Source organism: Pleurodeles waltl, chromosome 3_1, assembly GCF_031143425.1.
Source record: "Pleurodeles waltl isolate 20211129_DDA chromosome 3_1, aPleWal1.hap1.20221129, whole genome shotgun sequence".
NCBI classification, from domain to species: domain Eukaryota; kingdom Metazoa; phylum Chordata; class Amphibia; order Caudata; family Salamandridae; genus Pleurodeles; species Pleurodeles waltl.
Window position 1 is genome coordinate 278,539,402 of NC_090440.1, and position 18,048 is coordinate 278,557,449.

Sequence of the window (18,048 nt, forward strand, 5' to 3'; positions counted from 1 at the left end):
GCTCCAGTACCTGCTTCCAAGCTAACCCGAAACGTAACCACGGACCCTTCGCATGTCACACCTGCAAACTTACCTTCCACCACGAAACAACCATGACCACCAGCCCACGCGCCATCAACCACCTCAAATGCATCCTGATCAACGCTCGATCCGTCCACAAGCACGCCGTTGAACTCTGGGACCACCAGACGTCGCCTTCATCACTGAGACCTGGATGAACGCCTCTTCGGCCCCCGACATCGCCATAGCCATCCCCGAAGGCTACAAGATTTCCAGGAATGACCGCACCAACCAAGTAGGAGGAAGAATCGCCACCGTCTTCAAAGACTCCATCAGCGTCACCACCTCCACCAAAGACACCCCCCTTGCCGTCGAACACCTGCACTTCCAGATCCGCACAGACCCCAGGACCACCGTCAGAGGATCCCTCATCTACCGTCCCCCCGGACCGCGCGCCCTCTTCAGTGACTCCATCACCGACTTCATCTCCGCGCACGCCCTCGTCTCGCCAGACTACAACCTCCACGGTGACCTCAACTTCCATCTAGAACAGAACAACGACCCCAACACCACCGCCCTGCTCGACAACCTCGCCAACCTTGGCCTCAAGCAACTGGTGAACACCCCCACCCACATCGCCGGACACACGCTCGACCCCATCTTCTCCGCCAGCAAACACGTTTCCTTCAGCCACGCCTCCGCTCTACACTGGACCGACCACAGTTGTGTCCACTTCACCTTCCGACGCGAGACTCGCCACCTCCGCACTCAACCCATCCCTCGTCGACAGTGGAACAAAATCCCCGAAGAACAGCTTTTCTCCACGCTCATCGACAACCAACCCACCTTCTCCGCCGACCCCAACGACGCAGCCCTCAGCCTCACGAACTGGATCACCAACTGCGCAGACAACCTCGCTCCCCTCAGACGCCTTCCAAGACAGTCCAACACCAAAAAACCTCTCTGGTTCTCTGACACCCTTAAGGAATCAAAGAAAACTTGTCGTACCCTCGAGAAAGCCTGGCGTAAGGACCACACCGCAGACAACATGACTGCCCTCAAGAACGCTACCCGCGAACACCACCACCTGATCCACGCAGCCAAAAGGAATTTCTTCACAGACAGACTGGACAAAAACAGCCACAACAGCAGAGAACTCTTCAACATCGTAAAAGAGCTCTCCAACCCCAACGCCAACTCCATCACAAGACCTGTGCAACTCCCACGCCACCTTCTTCCATCGTAAGATCACCGACCTACACAACAGCTTCGGACACCAGACCCAGCCGACCACCACTGAACCCACACCCCCAGCCATCATCCTCAACACCTGGACCCACATCAACACAGAAGAGACCAAAACCACCATGAACTCAATCCACTCCGGTGCCCCCTCAGACCCCTGCCCACACTTCATCTTCAATAAAGCCGAAGACATCATCGCCCCGCACCTCCAGACCATCATCAAATCCTCGTTTTATTCTGCCACCTTCCCCGAGAGCTGGAAACACGCTGAAGTCAACGCCCTACTGAAGAAACCTATGGCTGACCCAAGCGACCTGAAGAACTTCCGCCCCATCTCGCTCCTCCCCTTCCCTGCCAAAGTCATAGAGAAGACCGTCAACAAGCAGCTTACCAACTTCCTTGAAGACAACAACCTTCTCGACCCCTCTCAATCCGGATTCCGAGCCAACCACAGCACTGAAACCGCCCTCATCTCAGTCACAGACGACATCAGAACCCTGATGGACAACGGTGAAACAGTCGCCCTCATCCTCCTCGACCTCTCGGCTGCCTTCAACAACGTCTGTCACTGCACCCTAATAACCCGCCTCCGCTCCACCGGGATCCAAGGCCAGGCCCTGGACTGGATCGCCTCCTTCCCCTCGAACCGCTCTCAAAGAGTCTACCTCCCTCCTTTTCACTCAGACCCCACTGAGATCATTTGCGGCGTCCCACAAGGCTCCTCGCTCAACCCGACACTCTTCAATGTCTACATGAGCCCCCTCGCCGACATCGTACGCAAACACAGCATCATCATCACCTCCTACGCCGACGACACTCAACTGATACTCTCCCTCACCAAGGACCCCACCAGCGCAAAGACCAACCTGCAAGATGGAATGAAGGACGTCACAGATTGGATGAAACTCAGCCGTCTGAAACTGAACTCAGACAAAACGGAAGTCCTCATCCTCAGTAACACCCCGACCGCCTGGGACGACTCCTGGTGGCCCACGGCCCTTGGCACCGCACCGACCCCCTCAGACCACGCACGCAACCTCGGCTTCATCTTGGACCCACTTCTCACCATGACCAAACAAGTCAACGCCGTATCCTCCTCCTGCTTCCTCACCCTCCGCATGCTCCGGAAGATCTTCTGCTGGATCCCCGCCGACACCAGAAAGACCGTGACCCACGCCCTCGTCAAGAGCCGCCTGGACTACGGCAACACCCTTTACGCTGGGACCACCGCAAAACTCCAGAAATGTCTGCAACGAATTCAAAACGCCTCCGCCCGCCTCATCCTCGACATACCCCGCAACAGCCACATCTCCGCCCACCTGAGACACCTGCACTGGCTTCCCGTCAGCAAAAGGATCACCTTCCGTCTCCTCACCCACGCACACAAAGCCCTTCACAACAAGGGACCAGAATACCTCAACCGTCGCCTCAGCTTCTACGCTCCCACCCGTCTTCTCCGCTCCACCAGCCTCGCTCTCGCCGCCGTCCCTCGCATCCGCCGCTCCACGGCGGGTGGGAGGTCCTTCTCCTACCTGCCGGCCAAGACATGGAACACCCTCCCCACCATCCTCAGGACCACCCAGGACCACTCCGCATTCCAGAGACTCCTCAAGACCTGGCTCTTCGAGCAGCAGTAACCCCTTCCCCCTAGCGCCTTGAGACCCGCACGGGTGAGTAGCGTGCTTTATAAATGTTAATGATTTGATTTGATTTGATTTAAAATGCAAGAATCAGTGAACAGTGAAAATTCCATTTTGTTTTCCACCAGAGTTTCACATTGAGATTGCTGTTGCTTTCACATATGTTATAATTTTGAAAGGTATGGTACTTTCCATTTTGGAGCCCATTTGAATTAATGGGCTACTGGTATTAAGGGTCTTAAAGTTTTCAGGGTCATTGTATCCTTTCATTTTGCCATCCATTGCAGTAAGCATCATTGTAGAAAGAAGTGTGGTATAGAAGTCTGAGAAGGTCTTTCCTATTTTGACTGAGTGACATCAAAGTATATTGCAGATATTATACATGACTGGGATTGCTTAGTGCACACCTCTATCTGTCTCAGCCCTGCAGAAAGTAGGCCCCCAGCCTTCACACCCTTTCCATAATGGCATCGTTTAAGGCTTGGAATGGTATACTTCACTTAAAACATGGAAAGAAAGTTTAGGTCAAACACTTTTCTTCCCATATTATTAAATATGTCTAGGGTGGGTGTTCGGTGTACTTCCACTCTAAACTCTGATTAAGATTTTCAAAACATGTTATTTTTGCTTGCACGTCTGTTTTGCAGGAACATATTCTTTTATCAGCAAACCCCTTATTGACACCTTTGTGACGGTTCAGAAGGTTGGAGTAGAAAAGTCCGAAACCTCATTGTCATCTCAGAAAGTACAGATATTTTTTTTAAGAGGTTGTTTCTGCACAGCCAGTTTAAACTTAGAGACTTGCATTGTCCAGTCTCTTTATTGACTAAGTAAACCAGAACACCTTCCTTAAGACACAGATGAGTTTAAGGGCATTTGTGAGAGGTCCATATTAATGTGTTCTTTACATTAAAAGAAAACTACAAAATATGTCCAAGGCATATATGCCACAAAATGACATTTAGCAGCTACCCTCAGGAAAGAGACAATCACCATTTATATTTCCTTGACAGTTGAGAACACTGAAAGCATGTCAATTTGCAATAACTCATGTGACTGCATGAAAGACGCACAGGACATGTATAGAACTAAAGGTTTTAAAAAAACCCTTTTCTTGTCTGGTTAAGAAAAGACATAACAGAAGTGTCATGTCTGTGGAAAAAGTTCCTTAAGATGTTAAAAGTGTGTTATAAGAAACTATAATTTGGCGAAGACCCTTCACAGTAAAAGTGAAATAGGCGATTAGAAAGTTGTTCACGCCCTTAATTAATGAATGATAGAAACATACCTTAATCCTTCCACATGCCTCTCTAAAGATGTGCACCACAAGAAAAATAATAATCTATATGTCTATAATCATCCCTTGGAATATTACAAGCCCTTTAAAACTTATGAAAACCTGTGCCTCTGAAATGCATGCAAATTGTCTTCGAGGAGGATTGAATTCCAAAGCAAACATTTGTATTTTTCTTTAAAAATGGCTTTGCATATGTGAGAGCTGAGATTTTCTTGATAAACGTTTAGTCTTTACGTAATTATATTTACAGATGAATGTGTGAATTAATCTATTAATAATATTGTGCTTACGAGAAATTGACTAACTGAATGGCCACCATCTTATGGAAGGGCCACTTTTCATTTTTTATGCTCACTTAAGCTAATGAAATTATTTAGTCTTTACAAGAGAGTGTGTTTCTTAAGTAAAATAAATGTGTATTTAGTGGCCTCTGCTGGACTGAAGTAGAAGCAGATGCAAGGTCACTGTGCAATGCAAGCTGTATAAAATGTTTCTAGTATGTTCCGTAGTTTGACTGACTTAATTGTTTATAGTTATGTTTCTAACTTGTATGTCTTTCCTCAAGGGAAAAAAAATTGTGTGGTAACATATTTTGTAATTGTTTTCCTGTGACTTCGTATTCCGCTCGCGTGAAAACAATGGATCCACAGAATGAAGCTGGAGAAGAGAATATATAGGATACAAATGTATTAGTTTAGATTTCGTCAATGAAATAACAGCAAATAAGAAGAGCTGAGAGTAAACTAGTTGTTTAATTTTGATATCTGTTAATGTTCTGATTGGTCATAACTTTCTCACCTCATGCTTTATCTAATGATTTTCATTTAAGAAGTTTAATTTAATGTTCAGTCACCATTGATCATGGGTCATTCTTGTTTGGGATTTTCATGTATCCTGAGTTCTACAGATTCTATTATGTATGGTCTGTCACTTTCACATTTCATGTTTCATGTTTCCAGATAGTCTATTGACATGCTGGTACTTTACTAGTTTATTTCTGTTCAATAATGAAATTATGCTTAGATGGCTTAGTGTATCTTATATTGCAAATTCTAAACCATCAACCTCTACCCTTATTCCTGTCCCTGTCCTGATATTGGTGCCTGATGTTGCTGTCCTACTAACGAAGTAGATGTTGTGGCTGATTACTGTAGTGATTTGGTAAATGTATGAGCTGTGAATTGTTATTTCTCTTTTCTCTTTCAGGTACCAACTACAAATGCTTAGTTACTGCTGCTTGTTATTATTTTTGATAGCGCCATAGCTAGATGTTTTCTAAAGTTGTGTTATTAAAACTTTTACATGAAGCCCAACATGTTGATGCTATCAACACCAGGACAGTGCACGCTCTACAGGCAACATAATGCAAAGAGACAAACCTTATGCAATGTAATAATTCATGCATTGTGTGCTGATATTGCATATAAACGTTTTGCATTGCAGGTATTTATCTTGGAATGTCTTTAATACTTTTGTTATTGTTCATTTTCAAGCCTTTCTTGCAGCCTGGCTGGGTGTGGCTGGGTGTGGCAGGTGGGCGGGGCCTGGGTCTATTTAAGGAACCCAGCCCAGCTTCACGTGCTCACTATTCAGAGGTCCCGGTGCAGAGCAGCAGCATTTTCCAGGGCTCCTGTTCCAGAGGCCTACTTGGACATTTCCAGGCCCAGTCCTCATTACCTTGGTGATCCTCAAGCAGGGCGGTAAGGCGGAGTTCGGGGTAGGCCCCCCGACTCAGTTTCCAGAGATTTTTGAGTTTTGGTCTTTTGATTAAATCGCGTGTGCGATTGTTTCTTGGCAAAATGACGCTTGCAGTTCAGATCGGCAGAGTGCGCGATCATTTCCCTGCATTTGAATCTTGATAGTTGAATCGGCAGCAGTGTGCGCAATTCATTCTTGGCAATTAACCCTTGCAGTTCAAATCGGCAGAGTGCGCAATCATTTCCTGGCATTTGAATCTTGATGGTTGAATCGGCAGCAGTGTGCGCGATTCATTCTTGGCAATTAACCCTTGTATTTCGGATTGGCAGAGTTGCACGATCATTTCAGGTATTGGAATCTTGATGTACAGTTTAGCAATAAGATGCTTAGTAATTTCTGGGCAATTTAATCCTGAAACTCTAATCAAAACAGAGTGTGACTTTACAGTATCATTCATGAGTCTTTCGCAGTTCATGTTTTGGGAATTAATTTGTTAATTGATTCTTGTTATGACGTAGTTGCTATTCCAAGAACTAACTTGATAGAGTTCCATGTTCAGTGCATAAGATGTTATTATGGAAACGCTTATATAAAAGTATGTGTAATCCTTCTTTTACTTCCAGGTATCCAGAACTAAAAAGTAATGTTATTGAAAAGCTCTTGATCTCTCATGTTATCAGAGTATAGATAATTATAACAAAGTTCATGGATATTAATGTGAGTAACTTTGCTATTGTGTTCTTAACTCTTGTTTCCACAGGTCTCCTTTCCCGCTGTTCCCAACCTAAACCCCATCCCCCACTTGACCATTCTTTAACTCTGTGCTATAACGGCTAGTACAGTTTGGAGCTGCCAAGAGGTGGTCATATTGGGAACAGGCACAAACCCCGAGGATCCGGTCTCGCTGACAGATGCTAATTAGTGGTTAGTTATCGTTATCAGATGTATTAAATTTCTCTTGCTCAGATCTTGTTGCTATGGTTTTGTGTAATACCCATTGAGATAATTTGTCTTTTTGCATTGATTAAACTTAGATATATCTGGCGTTTGAATCAGGCTTTGTTGTTTCTCTATATGTATCATTTGTGTATGAGAATTATTTTCGTGATCTTAGCGTTGTTAATATAGGGAAATAAATCATTAACTTCTTAATAAACTGATGTGGTTATTGAAGTGGAATTGATTATCATATGCTATATGTGATTTTTTTATGACATATTTTGAATGACATTTTCTCTAAAAGAGATTCGGTTCAGTTCATCGACCTAGTGTGTCAAATTCACTATCTAGTACTTACTGACCAAAATATAGCTAGGGTTTCTCCACGTCAACACCTACCTTGTGCATATCCATCTCTTTTATTATTGTTGATAGCAAAATTGATACCAAAGTTCTGATTGATTAATTTACTGCAGTTCACACCTTTGATAAATGATAACGTTTCATGTCTAGCCATAATGCTGTAACTAACTCTGCTATATATTTCCCACCATCAAAATGCACTGACAACAGTGACTCTTTCTGATGTTGAAATGGCATTTGATCAGATACTGAATCAATGCATATTTCCAAAAATGAAGATCAACAAGTAAACAAGTCAAATCTTTTTTCGGATGTCAATTTTAGGTGACTCAAGCTGCTACAACACTGCTCGTGTTTCGTCTCTCCCAATAAAATGAATTAAACCAAATAGACTAGGACAGTATACTTAGCTACTGGTGATCTCACAAAATAATTTTAATTGTCATCTATCACCTTAGCACTGTATTTCATGTAGAGTCAAGGCAGCTGATCCAGAAAACCAGTTCAGGACGAAGAAAAGTGGTACTGCAGGAATACTCTTACATACTCTGACATGCCTTTGTGAATGGGCCTGAGATTGCCAGCTACGTACATTCTATTTGCACCAATTGTATATGAATATTGTATGAATATGCCTATTTTATTCTCATTTTAGATACTTCGGGACAATCTTCAAAGTTACATAAGAGTACAGAAAAGAGTACTACAGGAATACTCCTTACCGCCTTTGTAAGTAGCCCTAGCATTTTGTGTTTATTATTAACTCCAGTGCTTTAAATTGGCCGGTACTCACCGGTACTGAGTACCGGCACTTCTTATTTTTCTCACTCTGAGTACCGGCACTTCTCTGCAGCCAAGGAGAGTACCGGTACTCATGAAAGGTAGGCTTAATAGCTGTTGGTGAGCACTAGGCTGTCAGAGTTGAACCTGCCTCTGACAGCTAAAGTTCTGCTGTAGCTCTGAGCCGACCCCGCTGAGCTATTCAGCAGGGATTAAGTGGCTAATGTCTGGGTATTCGCCATCACGCTGTGTTTGACAAAACAGGGCCCATTCAGGCCCTGTGCTGTCCATCACATTCACACTACTGTGTACATATTTGCAAACAGGAATTGAGACAGCCCCGCTGACAGAGACAACCAAGAAAGCCATAGGAGGAAAGTTTAATATGGCTTTAATCCCTCCTGCGTCTTTTAGAACGAGGGTCTGTTTAGGTATGTGTTTGCCTTCTTGTATGTGTGTGTGTTTTTCTGTGAGAGAAAGGCGAATGAAAGAGAGGGAGAATCGGGACACTTTAAGGAGGACAGTGTGGAATGCTTTGTGTCTGCTTGTTTCTTTCTGTCTGTGTGCACGCTCAATAATATATAGTATTGTGCAAAACAACACCAAATAACAATACGGCATTAAGAAGCTGCAAATATTACAAAACAAAATAAATTTTAAAATATAATTGTTTCGCTTTCATCTTGTGTAACGAGTTAACCTGTTTTATTTAAACACACTTATCATGTGTTTTGGTATTGCGGCAAGGGGTATTTAAGTCATAAAGTATCCTCATGTCTTGCTCTTAGCCCCGCCCCTAGCCCCACCCACCACACTACTAGCTCACGTTAAGCAGTACCTGCACTTATGTTTTTCCCATTTAAAGCATTGATTAACTCTTAGGATGTCAGCAGTCTCAAACATTCCACTGTGACTGAGGAAAAGTCTACAAAATGTGGCTAACACGATACAAATAAATATAAAACGATCATAAAGTGAGGAATAAAAGATCTCACCTCCCCCACAGAGTTGGACAAGGCCTGTACAATCTTCTCATGAGCGGTTGCCACAACACTTTGCCCATTGATCTCGATGATACGATGGCCAACTCTGACTCCTCCCCGCTCGGCTATTCCACCTCTCATCAGGCTGCATATCTGTCAGAGAAATTAGAGTAGCAGTATTAACTTTTATCAGTGACACAATACTTTTCCTGAGCAAACACCGTGTTACGAACCATTGCAATTAAAATCCAATGACGTGACTGTGTACATGGTTGCACGTTTCAAATTTTTAATAAGAATTTTTTTTAGAGCAATGTTTTATGTTGCATAGGAAAAGACCGGAAACACTATTGAGACAATGGATCATTTTTATCAAGGGCTTGACCCAGTCCCTAAAACGACCCCAAATCAGTTCAGAAAACCAACGTAGACGTCACCTAGTTGAAGTAGCATCTGGTGAACTTTGAAAGTAGTGGGCCATAAAACTGCAGCACAAACTTACATATACATACACGAGCTAAAACCAGAAATGCAAGGTAAGATGGCTCACTGGGTTATAAGCTTGCAGGTAACATCAGCGGTGGCATGCAGGTCCTGAATTCAAACCCCAACAGGACCTACTCAGACTATCAACCTGCCAAGGTCAGAACATTTAGAACCAGTACAAACAGAAAACTATCTAAAGCACTATATTCAAAGCACGTGTTTGATTACTCTGGTCCTGGGAGACATGAATAACAAGATATTGAGATGAAAGACATTACTGGGTGAAGTATTGTATGATGCGCTTTGAAGCATTGTGTTTCCTTTGTAGTATTTGACTCTGGAACCAATAAATTGAATTAAAATATTATTACAAAAGCTTTTAATTGGGGTCCATCCAATGCCAATTTTAGGGAAATTACTTTTTTCCCCAAAAGGTGGAGTTCTGCAAAAAGTGTAGGAATTCAGCAACTTGGACAGTATCCCGATATCATCAAACAGGTAAATCCATTTACAGAATATATCACAGAATACTGGCATCTAAAGGCATTCTGAGATTTGGATTATTTGTTGGACCCATAGTCCTTTGCAAGTGTTGAATGGATTTCCAGACATAAGATGCCAGTATCCTAATACATGGAACGGTAATATAGAAACGCTCTAAAATGATTGGTTTCCCTGGACATGACGAAGTTCCTCGTTCAGAAGTACCTTGCACAACATCCTATAGCGTTCTGAAAGAAGGCAGCAGTTTCAGGCGCATCTTTTCAAAAACGTATTACTGTGATGAGATTCCAGAGCAGTGCTTTGTCAGGCAGAGAAGGCAGAGAAAGAGGAAAAAAGAGACCTCTGCTAAATTAAAATTGGGATTAATAGGACATTTATTCAATTATATAAAATGACTCCTCTGCCCCAAAATATGTGTCCTAAAACCCCAGTTTCACCACTACTATGAAAACCATAAGTACATACCTGGAAATGAGGTACTGGAAGGCAAAGGAGCACAGTGATATGTGGCCATATTACATAATTACAGGAAAGGATGTCCCACTCCTTATGTTTGCAAATGACACACTTTTAAATCCAGAAACCCTATGAGTTACGATGTGAGTTGGATTATTTTGATGCTTTCTGTATTGAAAGGGGACTAGCGATAAACCGTTCACGTTTATGGCAATCAATCCTCACCGGTCCCTTAACTATCAAATAATGGGGTTCTCAGCTTGAACAAGTAAACATTTTTGACCATCTCGGAACGAGGTTGGCCGATAACATGCACTGGGGCTCACAAATAGAAAAAAAGTAAGACTATTCTTTATCAGAGGTCGATGGCCATATTGAGCAGGTATGAAAAAAGTGGGTGAGGGAGCTGTATCACCTGTCCTAAAAGTGTACCATGCCGTGGCTGTGACAGCAGCTATATATGAGATCGAGGTTGTTAACGCGAAGGCGCCAATGCAGACAGAAACTAATTTTGTTAGGGCCTTGTTTAACCTCCCAGGAGTACACCCCTTTTGCCATAGATGTATGATCTATCTTTGAACAACATTCACTACTATATCACCCTAAAACCCCTTCTCTTTTGGGAAATCACTAGCAGAGTTGGTTTCTTTAGACCCACAAGTGAGAACACCTTGGTTAAACCACATAAAATTGCTAAGTGATGTGATTAACATGGAAGAATTATGGAGTGACCAGGGGAAATAAGGAAGGATGTAATTCCAAAATAAAGAAAAGGAGTATTGGAACTATTGTGGATATTGCCTCTTAAAAAGAGAGACTGAGGCTCTTTTTTTCTTTTTTGCCCTCTGTATGCCCAAGCTAGGAAGAAATGGATTTTGCTGCTATGTAAACTGATGGGTACGAGACATTACTGGGAAATGTTGCGGATTTTATAGAGTGAGACACTAGAAGTATTTGCATTTGCCATCTCGTGGTACTTGCAGTGGGCATGGAGGCTAAGACTGACAATTGGTACCTTTAAGGATTCATAATTTGGTGGGTTGTAGGTCGCCATGATATATTGGAAGGGTATTGGCTTGGTATCTTTAGTGGGTGCAAAATACTTTGGGTCCATCTGTGCTGCTTATTTGTGCTGCTAGTTAATACATTTTAATGTATCATTTTAATGTGAGCTCTAAAAATATGCACGTTTTTATGATGTCTTATTTTTGTTATGTACTTTTATGGATTAAAGACGAATTAAAGTGTGTGTGTGTATGTATGTATATATATAAATATTTATATATATATGGGTTTGCACAATCGGAGGTCGCAAATTTCTCTGCTTCATTGTGAGTAGCCAATGCGGGCTACACATTTTCTTTCCAGTGTGGTGCTTGTGATTCTAGATTTATAATATTATATCCAGGACTACAAGTACCAGAATGCAAAGTAAAAGTCTTGTTCTGGACGACATACTCATGAATGGAGCATAGAAGTCAGAGAGTGATGCACATCACGAGGGGAAATTAACTTGAGCTTTCCTCCTACCATAATTTCTGCCATATCCAGATCCCCGTGTGGCCATATTTTGCACCTTCCTCTCCTGAGCCCTGCAGCTCGAAGAAGTAGAATTTCTATCACCCACAAGGGGCGTAGGGGAGCCTCTGCTATACCAGCTCTAGCAGGGGGTCACAATAACTTGTTTTTATTGTCTTTTGTCTGTGATACGCAGATTACAAGAAAAAAGCCTAAGGTAATAAATATTAAAGGAAAGAAGATATATAGCAAAGCTGTGGGATCGGACAAAGGGGCGGCAAAGCGGTACAGAAAGAAAAAGAAACAATGACAGGACAAAAACATTGAAGAGGCTAATAGAGTGAGAGATAAAAAAGGAAGAAAACTAAGACTCCAAAGAAAGAAAAACGGTCAGAAAGGAAGCACAACTGAAAGAAGGCACAAACGAAGAAAGGAAGTTGGAAAGGAGGTATAAAGAAAGGGAGAGGAAAAGGTGAAAGGAAGATAAAAATAGAGACAACAAATGTAAGTAAAAGAAAGTAGGGTGGCAAAAAGGCAAGGAAGTAACAATAACATTATAAAAGAAAAGAAAAGCAGAGGAGGGAAAGAAAGAAGGAAAGGAGAGAAACAAAATGAAATATTCGAAAAATATTCAAAAAGAAACCTGAACAAGAAGAATGAGAGAGGAACAAAGGAAGAACAGGCAGTAAGAAGAAGGAAAGAGGAAGAGAAATAAAGAATTAAAGAAGGAAAGGCATAATGAAAAGAAGGGGAGAACGAAGGGAGTGAAGGTGCTAAGTAAGGAATAAAAGGAATGAACGAGGAAAGAGAAGAAAGAAGGAAAGAGGTAGAGAAACAAAGAAAGTTAAATAAAGAAGGACAAAAAGATAGTAAGATGGCGAGATGGAAGGAAAGAATAATAGGCAGAATGAAAGTAAGATGGAAAGAAGGAATTAAAAGACAGTGGAAAGAAAGATTACTTTAAAGTAGAAAATAATGATATAAAGAAGGAAACAAAGCTAAACAGGTAGAAGGAATACATGAAAGTAAGAGAGAACTAGAGAAGGGAAAAATAAATGTAGATTGAAAGTAGAGAAAGACCATAGAAGAGAGGATTACAAAATTGTAAGTAGACAGGGAAGAAAGAAGGATAGACTGGTAAACATGCAGCCCAAATTAATTTGCTCTAAAAGCATTGCTTTGCACCATTTTCTCCAAGATCAGTGGTAGAGCAACTCTCACAGGCTTGCCTAAGAATGGTCTGGATCTCTCACTTTGCTCGCATATTTAGTGTGGTGGTTGAAAGTGGGGGTATTTTTCTGACTGTTCCCTTCATCGCCCATGTGGCACGAGCAGCGCCTTGCTGCTCTGAATTCTATGAGCCCTGCTGTCTAGCGCCATTAGTGACGGGTTCACGCAGTGGTTAATTTGTAAATAAAAATGTTGCGGTGTTCAAAGCTCTGCTTTGAAACTCGCAGCTCCTGCAATTAAATGTGCAAGCACAGAATACTAAGGCAGCATAATTCTAAAGCCATTTCGGGCCTCTTTAATTCATTTACACCCACTCCCTGCCTTTTCCTCTCACTCTTGCAGCTTTCTGCTTTCTCCCTTTGGGGCGCTTTTCCGTCTTTCGCTTCCTCCTTATTTCCCATTTGTGTCTTTTGCTCGCAATAAATGCCTGGTGCAAAAAAATAAGTGCCGGCCTGCAAAAATAAGTGCTGGTGCCCCCCACAGGCAAACACCAGCTCAAGTTAAGCACTGGGTTAACCCCTAGGCCTCCACCTACCTCCCTCTTCTGAGTTCCTGCACATCAATGTGAGGTGGTCTAATCCGCTGAGGCTGCCAGTGCTAGGCACTTTCTGTGCTCATCTTGAAAGTAGATAGAAGGAAAATCCTGAGTAGTCTTTTCACCAAGAAGATGGGCAACTGACAGTGCCCGCAATTAGCTGCTCCCATGGAACAAGGGGCACTAAGTGCACTGCATTACCTGTAAGCACTACATGCAACTCACTCTCCGAGTGAGGTTCCCACTGTGCACCTCACAATGAGGAGAAGAATGAACCCACAAGGGTGCCCAGCTGACTCTTCAGCAGACCAGCTGCACACAATCCCGAACAGCCTTCTGGATAAGCAACTCAGCCTGAAGGGCAATTCAGGCAGAAGCACAATGTAAAGGTGCCAAACCACATGGTAGTGTGCCCTCCATCTCCATGGTGGATGGGCCCATATCGAAAGGCTTTTCTCCAAGAGGACTGGACAAACGTGTCTCACAAATGCAGAGCAAATAAAAAGGCGTGCTGGAGTGCTCACAGAGGTCTTCTTCCTGCCTTGGGTTCAGAAACCACATGTGCTCTGGTGAGACACCATGACTGATCTCACCTTCTAGAAGTAAACCAATTCTTGTGACTCAGTGAGGAGGGTGGGTAATTGGATTCATTCAACATAAACCAACAGCATGATCAAAACACTTTTAAACACCATGACCAATTGGACTACAAAATCAAATTCCAAACTGCATAAAGTTTCAAAGCTTTATTACAGCCACAAAGTCAATGTAACGTAAATGGTGCGCAAAACTAAGTTATAAACATGCATGAAAAGCATAGGTTGACCAAAATGTCTAAAGAGATTGAGCCTACAATACTATTAAGCGCTCCAAGAGGATAATACAAATTAACAAAACTATAATATGCACATTATTATCAGATTTCAAAGCAGATGATGGTGAGTGACATCAGTAAATCATCTAAATTCAATTAATAACAATACGTTTTCAGGGCTGGGCCATCCTTATCTCTAATACGAATTTAAACTTGCATGTGTAGGGACAGGCTAACATGCGGGCAAAACAAAAGAAGAGACAAAAATAATTTGAAAATCATCTAACTAGGGTACCTCACTATAAAAATACACCGATATAATCACCTAAGCTGAAAAGGAAACAAGTAATCACATTTAGATTATATTTCTCCTCATGGGACAGCAGACAGGAACGATTCATTGAGAAGAGCATTCAAAGGTTCAGTAGACAGCAGCATTAAGGGCAGTGCAGAACACAAGCTGCACAAAGGGCAGGTTAGCAGTTCAGAATTTATTGGGATATTAGTGCTGAACAGCATAAGTAAATAGACATATAAGACTAAAGGAAAACTCATAACATAAAGACTGAATATGGCAGAAGACTTGGGGAGCAACAGAAAGTGACCGAGTACCCCGAGAGGACTCTCTCAGACTCACTAAACATTTCAAAAGTCTCTCCCTAACTAGAAATGTCTATACATTTCCGATTGGTCCTCCAGGTGGGCTCAGATTGCGCATATTAACCAACATCCAATTAGAATTTTAGATGCACATAAGGTTTGGAACTATTCTGGATTTCCATGGGGAAGATGCAAAGTCATCTCGATGAATTCATATAGTTCCACCAAAATGTTACATTTATTAATTGATTGCAACTTTGAGATGCTTTCTCGCAGCTCACACGTTGCTAAAGCTTCCCGTCTTGCTCGACAGCTAGAACAAATATTGTTACATTTGTTATTTATCAAGGCATGTTCTCTGTCTTTAATACAATAAACATTCACCAACACACCAGCAATTTAGGAATTAATTTAGGTCAAAGGAAACAGAATGAATTAGTACTTTTCCTTTACAGTTGCAAAATTAATCTTCAGGCCTAGTCTAGATAAAAAAGCCTAAATACACAGTAATGAAATTAATACACATAAATCCTATTGTTCACCTTACAATTTGAATCAAATATGGTTAGCAAATTATTTTAATTGTAAACACTATATTTGACTTTAGAAACAGTTTAAACGTGCATTTATTTCTCTGCAAATATGTAACTCGTGTTAATAACTTCATTTAATTAATATAAGTACACTCAATTCATGTTCATTTAATACTCATAATATACTTTCATTTTCACTATTCTTCTAAGAATACTTTTAATATTAATTCATGTCAGTATCTCACTCAAATATATATGCACAACCATCTTGGCATGGCAAAACACAATGTCAAAATACGAATGGGGGTCACATTGTCCACATTATTTCAAACGGGCACTTTTTAAATGTTATGCTAATTTCTCTGTTAGGCTTTTAAACATAGGTTTATAAGTCACCATTTGCTAACTTCTATGCCACTAATGTATTAGTAAAATGGAACCTCTATCACTGAAAACACACTGACAACATTTGCACAATACACTAAGAATGCAGAACCTTTAGTGCATGTATGTATATGTACATGTACATGTGTATTCCCTACTTGTTTAAGCACTGATGTATTCACTTTGCAAAAATAAAAATAGTTAGAAAAAAACATGTAGTTGTATTTGTAATTGCATCTACATTGCGCTTACTGCCACTGACAAGGCACTCAATCACTTAAGCAAATGTATGCACATTCCTCCTAGCTAGCTGGGCTCATAATGTATTAACACCACACTGTGTAATAGTGCAATAGCTTAACGCAGTGCAGGAGACTGAGGGCTGGCACTTGCCTTGTGAGTATTACAACTGCTGATTCAGGACGCAGGCACCAGTCCTCAGTTTTCCAAGTGCTAGCTCTCATGCGATAGTGCCTCCTTTTCACAGCTCATCAAAGGTTGAGATTGGATGAGTGAGGCTAGCTGACTCGATCCAACACTGTAAATAAGTTGCAAAGGGGCAGAGATTGCAGTCCATCATTCCCTGGTAGATATGTAGCCCATGGTGCTGCAAGGCTGCAGCCTGAAGCATCCAGAGCTTGCTTTATCAGTGGGTCATCCTCAGTGTACGAGACTGTGCCTATGACAGGCTGATGAGCTCACAGGTCTCAGGGCTGTGAGACTGTCAGCCATGAAAGGTTCGGCGGGCTGGTGCATGTGCTTAAGCACATGAAAAGCTACAGGCTTCATAGCAATTATGCATATAAATCACACATTTGCTACAAATAAAAGGGAGCAAAATGCAATTTAGGAATGGCTGTAGTTTGTACATGCATGTATGACTTTCGCACTCCCAGGCAAAAATACATTTTTTGTTCTGGTGCTTTCTTTTACTAACCACAAAATCTTCAGGTCATTTGTTGCAATCATTTGCGGCCTTGATGGCAAGCACCAGTGGTCAACTTGAGCCAGTGGTTTACAGTACGGAACACCAGCACTCATTTTTTAGGGTCAGCACTTATTTTAATGCCTCTAGCATTTACTGTGAGCAAAAGACACATATGGGAAAGACGGAGGAAGGGAAAAATCTTAAAAGTGTCACATAGGAAGAGAGCGGAAAGCTGTAAGAGTGAGCTAAAGGGGCAGGGAGTGGCTGTAAATGGATTAAAGAAGCCAGACATGGCTTTAGGATTACGCTGCTTCATTATTCTGTGCTTGCACATTTTAATTGCAGCAGCCCCGTGTTTGGGCACCAGTATTTTTTTTAACTAAAGATTAAGCACTGGCAAGCAGTCACCTGCTTTGCCTTCACTTTATCACCAACTCTGAGCATAAGAAAGGGGGAGTTGAAAGGAGGGCCAGTGTTCCGCTGGCCTAATAGGCAGTCTGGCAGCTGTGTGGGGTAATTTGTGGTCCTGTAATGGCCCACGGTATAGAAAAATATAGGAAAGGCATATACACTCACACATTGGCCTTTTCAATCTGGCCCATCTGGCACGCCAGACAGCCCAACACAGAGGAGGGCTGCATATGCAGTCCCTGAGCAATTAAAAAAAAAGGTCCCTGTTCTCTACTTGGACGTTATTTCGGGGTCACTATGGATTGCACCTGCGAACCCTGGTAACTCCTCTGCAACCCTTTGCAATGCCCTTGCAACCCTTGGCCTCTGAGGGGAAAAGACAGCACCAGGACCAGAGGAACAGGGATATTATACTGAGCAACATGCTCCTAAGTTCAGAAATGTTTCTCCTGGCAGCAGCTCACTTGATACCGTAACAGCTGCAACTCCAACTATTATAATTCAGCATGAAAAGCGGAGGTGTCACCTAGCAACAGCATGATTATGTTTGCCTGGAGGCTTTCACTATTGGTGTGCAGCTCCACTGTCAGATTAGTCTGCACGTCAGGGAGTTCAGTTTTCAGGAGTTTGGATTAGACCATTGAAGTCCTTGTTCAAACATTCTGAAATGGCACAATCCTTGTAGACAGCCACAGTCAGTCCTT

General features: G+C 42.3%; 1 protein-coding gene across 7 annotated transcripts in view; it reads right to left on the reverse strand.

The window, feature by feature from the left end:
* Positions 1 to 18,048, reverse strand: part of APBA2 (amyloid beta precursor protein binding family A member 2) — a 1,150,852-nt gene that overhangs the window by 35,375 nt on the left and 1,097,429 nt on the right. For all 7 annotated transcript variants that reach the window (XM_069222387.1, XM_069222383.1, XM_069222388.1 and 4 more), the window contains one exon: positions 8,958 to 9,098. In XM_069222387.1, coding sequence (XP_069078488.1) covers positions 8,958 to 9,098 — 141 coding nt within the window. The remainder of the gene's footprint in view (positions 1 to 8,957; positions 9,099 to 18,048) is intronic.